The sequence below is a fragment of the Brachycentrus maculatus genome, unplaced genomic scaffold (genome assembly GCF_059751285.1).
Source record: "Brachycentrus maculatus isolate JH-2025_06_01 unplaced genomic scaffold, ASM5975128v1 h1tg000202l, whole genome shotgun sequence".
Taxonomy (NCBI): domain Eukaryota; kingdom Metazoa; phylum Arthropoda; class Insecta; order Trichoptera; family Brachycentridae; genus Brachycentrus; species Brachycentrus maculatus.
Genome location: NW_028280953.1, coordinates 1,869,153 through 1,887,977, shown reverse-complemented (window position 1 = coordinate 1,887,977; position 18,825 = coordinate 1,869,153). Strand labels below are relative to the sequence as shown.

Here is an 18,825-nt window from a genome sequence, read left to right as displayed (position 1 = left end):
CTACCAACGCGGGCTAGTTATTAGTTAGACCTCCATTAATCAAACCAAAATAACCGAATTTCATACCGACCCTTTAATCGAATGAATGATTTACAAACCGTTTTTCGTGAAGGGAACCCGATCTTAAATAAACAATCTTCGACTTTTTTTTTCTTTTAATAATAATCTTTTTATAATGATGAATAATGAGGTGATTTATCTTATGTCTGGATAAATAGTCCAAGCAATAAAATTCATATCAAATGTTCTCTTTATCTTTATTTATTGTTTTGGCATTAACTTTGTGGTAAAACATGTTACAATGATTAAAGAAAACACTTGTTTTTTACCACTTGAGTTTTATTAAAGACTACATGTTTCAGAAGTTAAACTTCCATCATTCAGGTCTGTATAATAACTAATATTATATGTTATTATACAGACCTGAATGATGGAAGTTTAACTTCTGAAACATGTAGTCTATAATAAAACTCAAGTGGTAAAAAACAAGTGTTTTCTTTAATCAGTGTTCTCTTTATCTAGTTAAAATCATAATTTTTCTATGTAAAATCAACGCTCTGTATTTGATTTGGACAAAAATTTATACAAACGTAACTAAATTAAAAACGGTATTCAAATATGCATCCCAAAATCCATTTCTTCAATAATAATTATATCAAATCCTATTTAAAAACCCTAAATATAATATGTAATAATTATTATAATACACAACCGTAGAACGGGGCTACTTGATGTGTTACTTGAGCTCAGTACAAAAAAATATTTAGATCGTGGTATCGATCGAAGTATCGTATAGTAACAATAAGTGTCACCTGTCAGGGAAACAATGAATCAAGTCGATACAATCATTATTGTAGACCAAATACAGATTTAAAAAAAAATTGTACTGGGCTCAAGTAACACATCAAAGTTCAAGTAGCCCCGTTTTACAGTACTTAAGTTTATTCAAACTATTTTCACTTAGTATTTTTTTTTAATTTTTTTTTTGAATGACTATTTTCAACATATGTTTAAAAATTATAAAAAAATCATGATTTTTAAAATCTGCCTTGTATTTTGTCTATCCTCCCACTAGTCAGATGGTATCGGTAACGATGAATCCCGGTCACCGGTCGAATTAAATAAGTGAAAAAATGTAATTATGTTTTATTATATAAACGTAACTAAATATGAATAAAAAATCTTTAATTTAGTTATTTGTCCATGCTTTCATTCGTTCGAGAAACGTCACTTTGACAGTTGTTTGTCAGTATTGCAAAGAACTGTAATTCTTTAATTTTTTTCTTTATTTTTGATTTCACCTTAATATATATTACGTACTAATTTCAATCAGTTTGAGAAACCCTGCTGCCCCAAGATAACAATGTCGAACAATGCTTGTGCCTTATACTTTCCTATGCATCCGAGTATATGTTATAAGGTAAAACTTGTATATGGTGTACATTGTCCATACCGCAAGTGCGTCTCGCCTACCATCGCTTTGTGGTTTTACACCAGACATTATAATGAACGATGAGCGAATTTGCGGTTCCAGACCTTAATTTAATATAACGACATTCAGCACAAACGTGCGATGGCTAAATCGCTTTATCTTTAGATAAGCGATAAATATATCCATGTCAATTGTTTTATTTTTTATTTATTGATTTATTTATTTAAACATATTGCTTAAGTAACATTTCGCTCACTCCTTTCAAGAACGTCATAAATCGAAAATCGTTAATTTTCCGTTGTGCATGTTTTCGAAATGCCCGGAAAATGTATTATATCCCAGCAAAAGAGGCACATTTTTAACTTAATATTTACCCGCTACAGAGCAGAAAGTATTGTTTTTGCATTTTGAAGAAATGCTATTGTTTTTTTTATATTTTAAAAACACTTAATATTTTTCAAATGAAGAAAAACCTTCAGGTTTACCTAAAAAGATATGTTGCACAGTAAAAGTTCAATTAGTGACTTGATTTTTATTTTTATAACATTGTATTATATTTTAAACATGAAAAACGTTCTCCTGAAAAATCAAGTTTTTTTTATTTATGACGTTCTTGAAAGGAGTGAGCGATATATAATATTTATGAGTAATTCACATTACTCATTTTGGGACACGGGATTAAGATTAAGAAGACTGAAAAACAAATAAGACAACACAGGGTAAAATGTAAAATATAAAGCAATAAAAGGTGCAGTATATAGGTATTTAAAATAAAAACATAAGGTAAGAAGCATGTTTAAAGGAAAAAATGAGAAAATATCCCTAATCACTTACACAAATATCTTTCCATAAAGCATTTTTCAGTTCATTCATATTGGATCCCTGACTAATATATTTTTTAAAGAAACATATTAAAATTTATTATAAATAATTATAAATTAATTAATTCGCCATACATCTATATTTTTAACCTGTTTTCGTGAAAAATCACCGAATCGTTGCAAATATATGTATATGTATATATATATATATATATATATATATATATATATATATATATATATATATATATATATATATATATATATATATATACATATGTATATATATATATATATATATATATATATATATATATATATATATATATATACATATAAATTAATTGGGTGTAAATAATATGTAAAGTGGGTGTATAATAATAAAATAAACAATGTGTTGCTTTATAATTTAAGTTTAAAATTAAAGTTTATTCTTAATTTATCTTTATAATATTTTTCTATCTATCTATCTGATTCTGACAGTTCAGAATATTATATTTTTTCTATCTGATGTCTTTTGTTTTATTCAGTGCGACGCATGCGACATATTTATATTTTTCTAGTAATATTTTCCTTCGTAAATTGGGTGTAAATAATATGTAAAGTGGGTGTATAATAATAAAATAAACAATGTGTTGCTTTGTAATTAAGTATTATAATTAAAGTTTATTCTTAATTTATCTTTATAATATTTTTCTATCTATCTATCTGATTCTGACAGTTCAGGATATTATATTTTTTCTATCTGATGTCTTTTGTTTTATTCAGTGCGACGCATGCGACATCTGGTGGTAGAACTGTTTTATGTAGGTACTATTTGTAAGTACTTAATAAAATGTATTGGTAGGTACCTAGGTATTTTATTACATATATATATATATATATAAATGCTTCTTTCTAACAATAACACGGCGATTCGTTTTCTTCATTTTTAACAGCCAAACAAGACGGAGTGTTTTTATCGCAATTTGATTTCCATAAAATATGAATAACTTTAAATTACACATTCCCATCAGGCATTTAAAAACCATGTAATTTGGAGTGAATAAATCATCGCTAAGAAAAAACAATACGCTCATATCTAGGGTATGCATTACCGATTTTAGCTCCACCGGTTTACCGAAAAATATGACTAAATTTCAAAACTGATTTACTGGTAAACATGGCTAAAATTTCGGACCGATTCATCGGTAAATATGGCTTATTTTCAATATTGATTTACCGGTAAATAATATTAAATTTCAATACTGATTTACTGGTAATCATGGCTAATTTTCAGGACCGATTCATCGATAAATATAACTAATTTTCAATACTGATTTATCGGTAAATGTAACTAAAATTCAATCCTGCTTTACTGGTAAACATGGCTAAAATTCATGGCCAATTCATCGGTAAACATGGTTGATTTTTAAAACCAATTTACCGGTAAATATTGGTAAATTTAACGTTTAAAAGATGACGAACTATATTATTTCTAATTATAAAAAAACGCCACAAAATAGGATTTTTTATTATCTAAAATCATTTTGGTTCAATCTGACTCGTATTTTTATTGGTAGCTGCAAATATTTATGATACCGGTATCTAACCGGAGAAGAATGGTGATTTTAGAAGAAAATAATTCAAATTTATTTAACTCAGGTGGGAATCGATCTTAACACCCTTAGCAAGGTAAATAAATGTTTTAAGCATTGAATCACGGAGGCAAATTAATACGTTTAATTATAAATGACCGATAAACCGGTGTAATAATTTTTAGTACTTTTGCATGCCCTATTAGTATCTGTATTTGATCGGTAGATCAATCGTAAAAATCGACAGTTGAAACCTTTTTATCGACGTCTCAATGGAAGAAAACGCTAAGTCCATTATTAGACATTTTTAAAGGGCAGAATAAAAGCGAGTGTTTTATAAATAATAACAAGTCATCAAATCAAAGCAAATTTATACATAAGAAGTAAATCCACTAACAATGAGGTATAAGATATAAAACTTATAAAGGTTAAGTAGGACCATAATAAGTGCCATAAACCATAGCAGATTTTCTATCAGAATCTACCGTGTACAGCCTTGTACCTCCTGGCACTTAAAGGGTACAGTGATTGGCGATCAAGATAACACTACATCGTTTAGATGCAGTACTCTACGCATCATTGGGTACGGATAAGGGTCAGAAGAATATTATCATATCATTATAGTGATAATATTACTTATTTATAATAAACTATAGAAATTATCAGAAAAAAATGGAATATTTTTTTTTAATTCTAGCATTATTTTATGCAGTCTTATTTTTGGATCAAATTTCGCATGTATTGAGTTCTCGAAAAGTTGTCCAATATTTACGATGCAAATTATCGTTTTAAATACGCCTTCACGTTTCGCGAAATCGCTTATTAATAACAGATAAACGTACCCTAGGATAAATCGGAGGCAAGCGATTTATTGTAGGTACCAGGGCGCCATAGAATCCTTACAGGATAGTGAACCAAAGGCTGCAAGGTCACCTGGAGGTTAATGCCCCTTGCCGGGCTGGTGGAGAAGGCTCTATGGGAGTCTAGCTTCGAAGGCTTTATGGGAAAATTTCATTTGCTAACCCCTTGCTGTCTTCATGTCTTACAACGTCCAACTGTCTGCAGTTTTATTACATTATGTAATATATATTTTATATTATTTTGTATGTTATGGCTTTGTGAATAATAACATAGAATACAATAGAGAATTTTATCCACACACTTATTCGTTTTTATAAATATCTTATTGAGATTTTTTATAAAAAATTATTATCATATTTAAAAAAAAAATGCCGTCCGTCTCCGTAGTGTAATGGTCAGCACGCTCGACTACCGTTCTGGAGGTCCCGGGTTCGATTCCCAGGGAGGGTCAAATAAATATAAGTGATTTTTTCACTGTAATAATTATTCAATATTACCCTGGACTGGTACCTGAAGCGGAGGGCTGATCACCTTTCCTTCATGCGTAAACGATCAAGATAACACTGCATGTATATGAAGCAGTGCCTTAATCACCATTGGGGTGCGGATAAGGGTTTTATTATTATTATTATCTAACGTTTTATGGCATTTTGTAATATTACATTCTCCTTATCATACATTGTTTACTTTGTGTAATACCACTTTTATAAACACTTATTCGTGACTACCGATTTCGGAAAATCATTCCATCGTCAGGTCATTATAATAAAATTATTACTATTTGTGTAAAAAAAAAAAAAAAAAATTATAAATGTGGTATTATACAAAGTAAACAATGGATGCAAAGGAGAGTGATTTATTACCACACCACAAAGTTATCGATGCTTTTAATATACTAAATATTTAATAATATTTTTTTTACGTTATTGTGACTTTTTTTCTACTCACTATTCGTTTCTATCTTATTCAGAATTTCTTTGAAAATTTATTATTTAATAAAACGTACTTCAAAATGCAATGAAACTGTCTGGAGTATTATGGCATTTTGTAATATTTTACGTTATTATCACATTGTGCATAAACAATCAATACAACAATACTATTCTTTAAATTCATTCGTTTTCATAAATATCTTTTTGAGAATATCTTTAAAGATTCATTATTTTTAAAAATATACTTTAAAATACTATAAAACTGTCGGGAGTTTTATTGCATTTTTTTGTATTTATTATTTATATTATTGTCAATAAAAAAATAATCCAGGATTAATCTTAGTTATCCAAACTGCGTAATTAAAGCGTTACCTATAGATTGTAATCAACCACCTGGGCCCGGTCGAATATCTAATTTTATTTTTATTGTTCGTTTCATTGAGTACATCAACGATTGGGCAAGCGCGAAACCTGAATTATTTTGAAAACTGAATTTGCCGATCAACTTATATCCGAAGACCATAATTTTAATAAATCAACGAAAATTTTGTGGATAAATAAAACTGGTCTTCGTTTAGATAATCCAATTTTTCTGTTTTTTTAATTATAAAATGCAGTTCTACCAAGAAATGTCAGTACAAACTTTAATCTAATATAATCTAAAGTGTGGATTCAATCCCCAAAATACACCAAGTAGAAGATGTCAATAAAACATTTTTTGACGGTCGTCAGCCCTGCAAATGCCCAGACTTCCATATTCTTCTTCATCTTTGAGGATATGTCAAAAAATAATATGTTATTTATTAATTGTAATCAACCACCTGGGCCCGGTCGAATATCTAATTTTGTTTTCATTGTTCGTTGTATTGAGTACATCAACGATTGGGTAAGCTTGAAACCTAAATTATTATAATTTTTTTAATAAAGTTTATCTACCAGTGTAATAGTTTTTACTAAAGCGATTCTTTCGTAATTGTTGAATATAAATACACAAATAGCATTTCCAGGCTCTACTACGACATAGATCATGGAACCTCATAGATCATGGAGTCTCTGTCAACGCATCCAGAACTTAAAAAAATGATACCATTAGAACCATAGCAGTGTAGATAAAGTCTCCAAAATACACCCAGTGGAAGATATCATTAAAATTGCATTAAATTGCTGCCTTCTTCTATCTCATTCTCTTAATTCAATGTAAGATTATTTCATATCTATCCATCTCCTTCCTTGCGTAGTACGAATAATAATTCAACATAATTGCATATCATATGATCATCTCGCATACCCCTTATTCTCTTACATCCTAATCCTTGCTGTGCGGTAAGAAGATTATACGGAGAAAAGGAGGAAAAGGAATTTCCTCTTAGAATAGGGATACCATGCTTCCATATATAGAGAAACTCGTCCCTAATAAGGTCTAAATTCCTTTAACGAGGTACTGTGATGTAACCCTTGTATAACACGACTCCTCTACTATAAATAACGAGTGACTCAGTTGTGAATTTAAATTAGGTAGACAAGTGATCAGGTTTTCATATTTAAAATACTTGTATAAGACCATTTTTGAGTTTAATAATGTAAACATGACCAGTTTTGAGAACTGCAGATCAACATATGAAAATATAAACTAACAATCCATAAATAATTTATATTTTTAAAATTTATATCATTTTGTCAAATTGTATATTATATTGAGTTTTTTGTCAGTATACTCACGATATAATATCACATAAGCATTATGGTTAACCTTTTCCGGTCCTATGTCGAATGTCATTCGAAATCGACTTTATTCCGGTGAGTCCTCTGTCGAATGTCATTTGACATTTTTTTATTCATCTGTTTAGTGTTAAAGTACAAGCAAACATATTTTTTTCTCACTCGTATTAAGTGTGCGGTATACTGGGACGAGGATTCAATGGTTTTTTATAAACACTACAATGTGTAACTAACTTTCTACCTGAGAATGATACAAAAGGTTTGTTTAGGGAACTGGCTCGGTACCGGTCACTCGGATGTCCGGCTACCGGCATCAGTTACACTCGACCCGTGCGCATGTGAGAAGTAGTGATGACGATTCCATCCACAATAGCCCCCGTGTATGAAAAATGTTACGCTCAACGAAAACTTCCCGGAGGTAGGAAAGAAACTCGATTCATTTGCGTCACTTGTGAAAGAAAGCCCGGGCTTTGCATCGGTGACTATTTTCACCGATAACATTTTTTATTTTATTTATTTTTTTATTTTTTATTTTTATTTTTTATTTTATTTTATTTGGGATTTTTACAACCACTACAAAACAATGTATTACACAACATTAATTAACAAAACTATGGCCAGTTAAAAAAATCGTCCGATGATGCTATTCTTATGAAAGTTATGTTGGTTGGGGTGAGTATGTGTGTGTGTGTGTGTGTGTGTGTGTGTGTGTGTGTGTGTGTGTGTGTGTGTGTGGTACCTATTCCATGTCAACATAAATCATCCAACAACATTAGATGTCTATAAAATGTAATAATAAGAGACAAGATTATATACATTCAAAATAAAAATGAATTTTTAACACAAGTAGTTTTATTTAAAAAAAAGAATTGATGTATTGTTTTACCCTGTAATGCTGTAAATCTATTGTAGACCTGATGGAATTTAAAAAAAAAATAGGGACCGGAAAGGGTTAAACCTTACCTGTACAAAAGAAATCTGTATAAAAAATCGGTAACCGAATCACATTCAACAAATAGACTAAATTCTCACAAACGACTATTTCCGCAATGCAGCGTAATATATTCTTATTCTCAACATTCCCGTTTCGCATAGATCAATCTTGGTCACCCAATTAGGGACCCTGCGCGGGACACGACCGCTCGCACAGCACGTATCTCCGTACCAATTTACCGCGCGGCTGATGCAGAAACCCTGAAGATGTACCAGCCGTGTTGCCTCGCCGAAACGTCACGTAATGATACCCGCCTCGGTCCATCCGGCGCCGAGATGCGGCGGAAGGGGTAATGTTGCATAAGGCACCGTCATTACCTGGTTGAGGCTGTGTCGGGGCAATCATGGTCTTTGTAGTGATCCTTGGGAAATCAGGCTTGTTGCGGGTTGTTCAGACCAAGAATATGATTTGAAAAGATTAAAACCTTATCTTAACTGACTGTAAAGAAGTTTAGCTAGAAGAAATAAAATTCCACAAGTTGATCTATAAACCTTGCATGTAATAAGCAAGGTAAATAATAAATTCACGGAGGTTAGAGGTCAAGATAAAACATGGAACAAAGGCAAAATAAAGGAATGTGTAAATGATCAAGAGTTAATTCTATGAAAATTGTAAAATAGTTTATATATTTAATAAAATACCTAGGTACCTACCTATACATTTTATTAAGTACTTACATATAGTACCTACATAAAACAGATCTACCACCAGATGTCGCATGCGTCGCGCTGAATAAATCAGATAGAAAAAATATAATGTTCTAAACTGTCAGAATCAGATTGATAGATAGAAAAGTATTATAAAGATAAATTATGAATAAACTTTAATTTTAAACTTTAATTACAAAGCAACACATTTTTTTATTTTATTATTATACTCCCACTTTACATATTATTTACACCCAATTTACAAAGAAAAATATTACCACGTTATATATATATATATATATATATATATATATATATATATATATATATATATATATATATATATATATATATATATATATATATATATATATATATATATATATATATATATAACGTGGTAATATTTTCCTTTTGAAAATTAAGTGTAAATAATATGTAAAGTGGGTGTATAATAATAAAATAAACAATGTGTTGCTTTGTAATTAAAGTTTATTCTTAATTTATCTTTATATCTATCTATCTATCTATCTATCTATCTGATTCTGACAGTTAATAATATTATCGGAAGTCTTTTGTTTTCTTCTGAGCGACGCATGCGGCATCTGGTGGTAGAACTGTTTTATGTAGGTACTTTTTGTAAGTACTTAATAAAATGTATAGGTAGGTACCTAGTTATTTTATTACATCTCCCCCCTTGGGGATGAAAATTCATAGTAAAATTTTCACTCGTCCTCCGGATCATTTTCTTGTAGTGAAGGGACTGGTATAAGTTTAGTGATATGATAAAGTTTTTTTTTTTTTTTTTTTTTCTTTCTTTCTTTTTTTTTCTTCTTTTTTTTCTTTCTTGTTTTTTTTTTCTTTCTTTCTTTTTTTTTTCCTTCTTTTTTTCGTTCTTGTTTTTTTTTCTTTTTTCCGTTCTTTTTTTTCTTTCTTTTTTTTGTATTTTTTTGTTTCTTCTTGACCCTTTTAAAGTAGACACAGTTTTTTTTCAATCCATTTGTTTTTTTCTTTTGAATTCCTTCATTTTTATTCTGATCTCTTAAAGTATCTTCTAATTTAACCAAATTTACAACTTTTAATTGTTCATCTGCATTTTCATTCAAATTTAATACTGGATTCCTGCTTAGACAATCTACTTCTAAATTCTTCTTTCCTGGAGTATATTTTATTTTATCTTTCGTAGAAGTTTTTTCTACTTCATTTTTATTTTCATTTTTCAAGCACTGTTTCTGTGTTATTTGTATGTCTTCATTTTTATTCTGATCTTTTAAAATATCTTCTAATTTAACCAAATTTACAACTTTTAATTGTTCATCTGCATTTTCATTCGATTTTAATACTGGATTCCTGCTTAGACAATCTACTTCTAATTTCTTCTTTCCTGGAGTATATTTTGTTTTATATTTTGTAGTATTTTTTTCTACTTTATTTTTATTTTCATTCTTCAAACACTGTTTCTGTGTTATTTGTATGTCTTCATTTTTATTCTGATCTTTTAAAATATCTTCTAATTTAACCAAATTTACAACTTTTAATTGTTCATTTGCATTTTCCTTCGATTCTAATACTGGATTCCTGCTCATACAATCTGCTTCGAAATTCTTCTTTTCTGGAGTATATTTTATTTTATATTTTGTAGAAATTTTTTTCACATTATTTTTATTTTCATTCTTCAAGCACTTTTTCTGTGTAATTTGTAAATCTTCATTTTTATTATTAATCTTATCATCCTCCTTTGTTTTAAACCAGCACCTTGCTTCAGAGTGATATCGAGTTCCCTTATTTAAATTTTCACAAATCTTACATGGACTTTTATCTTTAATTTTATCACTAGTTCTTAGATTTCCACGTCTTCTTTGATTATCTTCTAATCGTTTTCTTTGATCATCTTCTAATTTTTCTCTCTCACTCCGAACATATTGTAGTAATTGTTTTAATACATCTAATGTTTCATAATCCATTTCCAATTAACAAAATTGTCGTTTTATAACGTGGTAATATTTTCCTTTTGAAAATTAAGTGTAAATAATATGTAAAGTGGGTGTATAATAATAAAATAAACAATGTGTTGCTTTGTAATTAAAGTTTATTCTTAATTTATCTTTATATCTATCTATCTATCTATCTATCTATCTGATTCTGACAGTTAATAATATTATCGGAAGTCTTTTGTTTTCTTCTGAGCGACGCATGCGGCATCTGGTGGTAGAACTGTTTTATGTAGGTACTTTTTGTAAGTACTTAATAAAATGTATAGGTAGGTACCTAGTTATTTTATTACATATATATATATATATATATATATATATATATATATATATATATATATATATATATATATATATATATATATATATATATATATATATATATATATATATATATATATATATATATATATATATATATATATATATATAGGTAAATAATTTATAATAACTGGTGATAAAGTAGTGAGGTACAAAACGTAGAATATGCGACGGTTAAATAAAATGCTTTCTCTGCTTCTGTTTCCAACTACATTCGCCTAGTACGTTTGTTTAAAGTTTTATTCTTTTTCATCCGCTCCGCATATCCAAACCGTCTCAACACTTCTTACATAATTTTCCTTCTTATTCAACCATTTGAATTTGGCATCTATAATACATCATTTTACCGTATATTCGTTTGAATGATCGCAGCACTTCAACTGCATTAAGCCTACTTTCCTACTTTACCTTTTTTCATTCTTTTACCAAATACATGCGTCACTTCCATATATGTGCATATTAGGGTTGATACGAGTACCAAACTTCGTTTTACTCTATTTATTTCGCTTCCGCCGTTGGGTTTTTGTTTGCCATAACTGATTTCAATGGACCATTTATTTTGTTTCCAGCATTCACTCTCCTTTCTATGTATTTCACCAATTTTCCTATCCTTAAAAAACTTCTAAATATGCATGGATTCAGTTGAAGTCATCTCAACCTTACAGTTTTTTTTTCGATTTTGCAATTTTCACTCTGTCAAACATCAATTATTCCATACAATTATCAAAGGAATCAAGATTCGACAGCATGATATTAATTTCTTTTTTTCTCTTCCTTTTTTAGTTTCGTCCTTAACCCCCTGACGCCCGTGCAGGAGACGAGATGCCAGCTACAGAACGAGACGCAGGCCAATAACCCTAACGCGACGCCACAGGTAAAACTAATTATGTTCTTGATAACCCCTTTGTGCCACCTCCTAGCTATTACTGTACTCCTGGGATACCGGCTACTGCCGGGATATCGTTCGAGTCCCGTTTATCAACAATAGTTTTAAATATTTTGTCTTTTAAAAGTTTTGTTAACTTTACGGTATGGTAAAATACCAGTATAATACTCTCACTATCATTCATCTTTTACTCTGTCTTATTACCACTTAAAAACACTGTTTATTACTTAAATTCATGAGTTGTGCTTTTGCAACAACTATTCCATTATTAGGTCAAATGTAGACAATATTACTGTCTTAATTGTATCGGATACTGGAAACACCTTACGAATGAGATGTCAATTTTGAAGGTGTCGCAACTTGACGTGAAACATGTAAAAAAGGGAAGAATGTTACATGTTTCGTATCAAGTTAAAAAATACTGCAGAACTCATATTTAAAACAATCATAATTCCACAAATGGATTACTGCTCAACAATATTATTTTTGGCAAATGAAGGAAATTTAAATTAATTAGAAATTATACAAAATAAAGCGATACTTACCTACTTAAGAATAATAGATATGAAAATATGGAAAAAATTTTCTTCTTCCTGTTCGTGAATTCCATATTCTTCTTCATTCATGTTGGGATTTCAAAAATGTAAAAAAATAATTCCTAAATGGAAATAATCTAGATTTGTCAACAAGTATTATTTGGACACCCTCAATATATGGTAAACGTAAATGTGGAGAACCTCACCAAAACGTTACATATTTTATTTCCATGATTTTCAATAATCAGAAATTCTAGCTCGTAAAATAGTTACGTTTTGGTGCAATTTAATGATTTCATATTGGTTTAACACAGGATTGGTCACGTTTCGTCGAAACTTTAATTGAGATTTCGATAAAATACAGTAAACAGATTTGTATTTAACGGATTATTTGTACAATATTGGAAATGTGACTTTTTGGTGAGGAAGTCCATATTTAATACAAACTAATATTTACACTTTATCAAACATCATATATCACTCACTCCTTTCAACAACGTCATATATCAAGAATCGATAATTTTCAGTTTGTGCATGTTTTCGGAATGCCCAGAAAATGTACTATATCCCAGCAAAAGCGGCATATTTTAAACTTAATATTTACCCGCTACAGGGCAAAAAGTGTTGTTTTTGCATTTTGAAGAAAAGGTATTGTTTAATTAATTTTTTAAATATACTAAATATTTTTCAAATGGAGAAAAAACATTCCGGTTTTATCTAAAAAGATGTGTTGTAGGTACAGTAAAAAGTTCTTTAGTACATTTTATTATATTTTTAAACTTTAAAAACGATCTCCTGAAAAATCTGTTGATATATGACGTTGTTAAAAGGAGTGAGCGATGTATACAATAAACTTAACAATTCTTTAACATAACGTTACATTTAAAACATATTGATAGTTGACACACCTTTAAAAAAAAACAAAAAAATGCATTAAAAAACGTGACCATACGCTCAAAGTAAGTGGATATAATAAAACATCATACAATTTCTAGTAGATCAATCAATTCCGAAGTAACAGGAGAAGATACATAGAGGTGGATACGGTTAGGTGGAAGTCTAGATCGTATCTCACGTTACAAATCGCCGTGAAATTACATCCAATAGAGTCCCAGGACTTCTAGCTACCGACTTATGCCGGTATCCCTGATGACCGGAAATTATGGGTTAAGTCGAGAGGAAACATGCTCCTGCCTAGCTGTAGTTTCAAAATGATATTTTAATTGATTTGATATAGGCATCTCAACATAGATGAAGAAGAATTGGGAAGTCTGGGTATTGACAAGGCTTACAAATCGTCCATAGAGTGGTTTAAGTAATATTCACCATTGATGCATGATTGTGATAACCACACTACTCAAAAATTTGTAACTCATTTATACGATGATATGATGAAGAAAACGATATTTTTTAATACTGGTAAATATATTTTTATAAATATCCTTTTTACGGTTTCTTTTGATGATTATTAATACCATTTTTTTATTATTTCACAGCGTTCAGTCAGCATGTACTACATGGTGAAGATGCAAGTCCGATCTGAAGGTGTTTGCCTGCGACCATGGGCTTTCGAAAGGGTGCCCGGGAAAGCTCTTAGAGGGTTGGACAACGCCCTGATCTATACTTCAACTAAGGAGGCTTGCTTGGCAGCCTGTCTCAATGAGGTACATATGTTGTTTAATTTTATTATTTTTATTTTTTAAAGGAATGACCCGCAAAACCTCTATTTTAATTACAATCCTCCAATAACAGGAGTAATTGGAGATAATTGGAAATAATCCAGATTTTGTGAACAAGTATTTTGAGACACTTAAAATGTTGTAAATAAATAATCTGGTCAAATAATAAGCTTAAATAATAAAAATAAAAATGATATTTTCTGGAGTTTCTCGTGTGTGTGATAATCCAGGATTCGGACCTCACATACTAATATAAGAGTTTCTGTTTGATAAAAAGCTTCTTTACATCTCACCAATAGATGTCTCAAGTGAAGTTCTAGTGATTCAAGAACAAGGTTTCAAAATTGGTTCAAAAAAAGAACTTTTTACGAATATGAATAGTGTGGTTGTCAATAATGGGTAGAATTGGTGAATGTTACACATGTGTAAAGTGATCACTTAAACCAGCCTATGACGGTCGTCAGCCCCGTAAATGCCCAGACTTCCACATTCTTCTTCATCTTTGATGAGAATTAAAAAAATAATATTATGAAATTGAAATAAAAGAAAGTATTATTTCGAGAAATAAAATACTTTGTGTTCTGATCCACTCACATTTTTATTTAACCAACTAGTTTCGGCAACGACCTGTTGCCCTCTTCAGGGTTACATTTATTACTAAATATATATAAAAAGAAACAGTGTACAAGTTGTCGGGTTTCAAAAGGGTAGGGGTGGGGGTAATGGTGTTTTAAGGAGGGGTAAGAGCAAGGAAGGGGATAACTCTGTTTAGGTTGGTTTAAAAGAAAGTAGTTTAACTGCAAATTTCGATAGCACAAAGCAGTGCTCGAAATCTCGTACGATAACTATTCCAGTAAATAATAATTATACCATAGTAAAAACACACTTAAGTATCGTTGCATAGATCTCGTAACAGTAATCTGTAATACTAGCTGTTAGAACCATTACGACATCGACATAATTACTCTGGAAGAACCTCTTTGGCTTCATCGCCGACAGAATTAAGTAATTTATATATTACTTCAGCAAAAAAGTATTCAAACTGTCCCCGGCTTTGGAGCGACTCGACTTTGACAGTGTAAAAAGTGTCTCAAAGAATTCTGAAGGTTTAATGTAGGTAGGTAGTCACGCCGAGATTACAAACACCTCTCGTTCTGAGCGCACCTTTGGCATTCAAAACCATGGTAGAGATGGTAGACTGCCCTTAGACTATTTGTATATATATATATATATATATATATATATATATATATATATATATATATATATATATATATATATATATGTATATATATATATATATATATATATATATATATATATATATATATATATATATATATATATATATATATATATATAAATATATATATTTATATATATATATATATATATATATATATATATATATATATATATATATATATATATATATATATATATATATATATATATATATATATATATATATATATATATATATATATATATATATATATATATATATATAAATATATATATTTATAAATATATATATATATATATATATATATATATATATATAATATATATATATATATATATATATATATATATATATATATTGGGTTGATTTTTTTACATATATTTTTTATTTTATTTATTTTTTTGTATATTATTTATTTAATAAATTATATAATTTCCATCAGTTCTTATAACCTTCTCCCATCTTTCTATCAACTTATTAATACCAGTAGTATAAAATTCCGTGGATTTTGATGCGAAAAATGAAGTAAGGGATGTTTTTACCTGCTCTATTGAATAATTTTTTTCATCATTTAAATTTTTTTGCAGTGATCGGAATAAATAAAAATCAGAAAGAGGAAGATCTGAAAAATACAGTGGATGCTTGATAACATCCCAATTTAACTCACTTAGCTTGTGTTGGGTCATCATAGCCACATGTAGTCGCGCGTTGTCGTGATGAAACACTGCCCCTTTTCTGTTTACCAATTCTGGTCTATCCTTTTGAAGGTCCATGTTCAATTTGGATAATTGCTGACAACATCATTCTGTTGTACTTGTCTTATCGTGTTCCAAGAGTTCAAAATACACGATACCCTTATTATTCCACCAAACACAAAGTATAACTTTTTTTATAGATTTCGGCCTTCGAAGTTGTTAATGGGGCTTGTCCAGGTGTAGTCCAATGTCTTTTTCATGTCACGTTGTTGTACACGACCCATTTCACCAAACGATGCAAAAAAAGTTCATGTTTTTGTCTCGCACTCAAAGCAACGCGCGTTGAAACACGATCCAATAAATTGGCAGTCGACAATTGATGAGGTATCCAAACGTCGTACCGCGAAACAATTTCCACGCGCTTCAAATGTCTTAATACGGTTGTTTGGTTGACTCCCATCATTGACACAATCTCCCTAATGGTTAGACGTGGATTGGTGTTAATTATGACTTTTAACTTGTCGTCATCAGACTTCAATGGCCGCCCGGTACGTGGTTTATTAATAAGTGAAAAATCTCTAGATCGGAATTTTGTAAACCATCTTCGTACCTGTCGAACTTTGATGACATCTGCTCCATACACTTCACAAATGTTTTTGGTTGCCACACTCGCGGAATTGTCTTTACGGAATTCATAAAGTAAACAATGACGTAAATGCACTTTATCGAACGACATTTTGAAAATATACAAGGGGTATTACTGTACTCCGGCTAGGACAAAACTGAATAGAAAGTAGAGGGAAAGCATCCTTTATACAATGGAATCATAAAAAAGAAGATACTATTCATAATTTATGAAAAATTTTTTTTTTACCTAGGATCATAAAAAACGGTCATTACTTTTGCATCAACCCAATATATAAAGGATGAAAGTGACTGAATGCAGTTGAAATGCGATGTCTCAGAAGAATGTGCGACAAAACGATGTATGATAGATGTTCGAATAGGGAAATAAGGGAGGAATGCAAAGCCGAGATAAGCATTATCGATAAAATAAAGAAATGTGTGTTTAGATGGTTTGGACATGTAGAGCAATGAGTGATGAGAACAATGAGTGGTGAGTAATGAGTGAGGAAAGAACGGTAAAACAAATTTATGAGGCGAATGTAATTGGAAAATAGAGCACAGGAAGACCGAGAAAAACATGGCACGATCAGGTATGCCAAATACTTGAAAGTGGTCAGGTTAGGAGTCGTAATACTCGGCGGGTATGTATGAGGAGATGCATGAACGTGTAAGAGGCGAAGAATGTTTGCAAAGACAGAGTGGTGTGGCGTTCTATTCTCTTTGCCTACCCGTGCGCGGAAGCGACTTAATGGTTAGTTAGTTAGTTTTTTTTTAATATAAAATATGTAAAACAAAGTAATATTAAATGAAATATATTCCTCCTTAACAAAAACAGATCAGGCTACTAGTCAAAATTTGATATGCATTGTTCGAGTCATCTAATGTGTATTCCTAGTGCAGTCTTGTAATACCGACCGGAGCGACTAGAAATGTGGCTCTTTTTGTGGCCTAATGCGACGTTCGTGTAAGACCGGGAAAGAACATCGAGGAATGTATAATGCATCGCCCGTAATTCATCTTACGGCGGAGGCTGTACCTCGAGTACCGTTACGTTAATTACGTGCACGACAGATGGAGTCACAGATCGCAAACTTGTCGTGTTTAGTGCTTATATATTTACAACATTTCGAGTGTGTCCAAATACTTCAAAAATCGGGATTATCTCAACGTCACCTAGGCCATGCCTTCGAATCATGTTATCTTTCATATTATTTTTTGACATCTCATCAAAGATGAAGAAGAATATGGAAGTCTGGGCATTTACGGGGCTTACGACCGTCAAAGGCTGGTTTAAGTGATCACTTTACACACGTGTAACATTCACCAATTCTACCCATTATTGACAACCACACTACTCAAATTCTTGGAAGTTCTACATATATATATGAACCAATTTAGAAACCTTGTTCACGAATCACTAGAACTTCACTAGAGACATCTATTGGTGAGATGTAAAGAAGCTTTTTATTAAGCAGAAACTCTTATATTAAACCGGCCTTTGACGGTTGTAAGCCCCGTAACTCCCCAGACTTCCATAGTCTTCTTCATCTTTGATGAGATGTCAAAAAATAATATGAAAATAACTCCTGTAATTGGAGATAATCCAGATTTTGTGAACAAGTATTTGGACACACTCAAAATGTTGTAAATGTTATCTTTCTGTAGCATTCATGATTTTTTTGGTTTTCTTTGGTCTTTCGAGTAAGATCCAATATCCTGGTTTAAAATATGTCTAGGTTATCTACGTCCTATGTGCCCATATCATCTCAATTGCTTTTCCTCTACCTTACTATTGATGCCTGTTACAGCCAGGCTTCCACGAATGCGTGAACTTTTTATTTTGTCTCTAAGGGACACTCCA

At 30.5% G+C, this 18,825-nt stretch overlaps 1 protein-coding gene across 1 annotated transcript in view; it reads left to right on the top strand.

Annotated features, from left to right (window-relative positions):
* Positions 1-18,825, top strand: part of tyn (trynity) — an 82,310-nt gene that overhangs the window by 22,807 nt on the left and 40,678 nt on the right. Inside the window, exons 4-5 of the mRNA XM_088263727.1 lie at positions 12,079-12,169; positions 14,214-14,381. Coding sequence (XP_088119853.1) covers positions 12,079-12,169; positions 14,214-14,381 — 259 coding nt within the window. The remainder of the gene's footprint in view (positions 1-12,078; positions 12,170-14,213; positions 14,382-18,825) is intronic.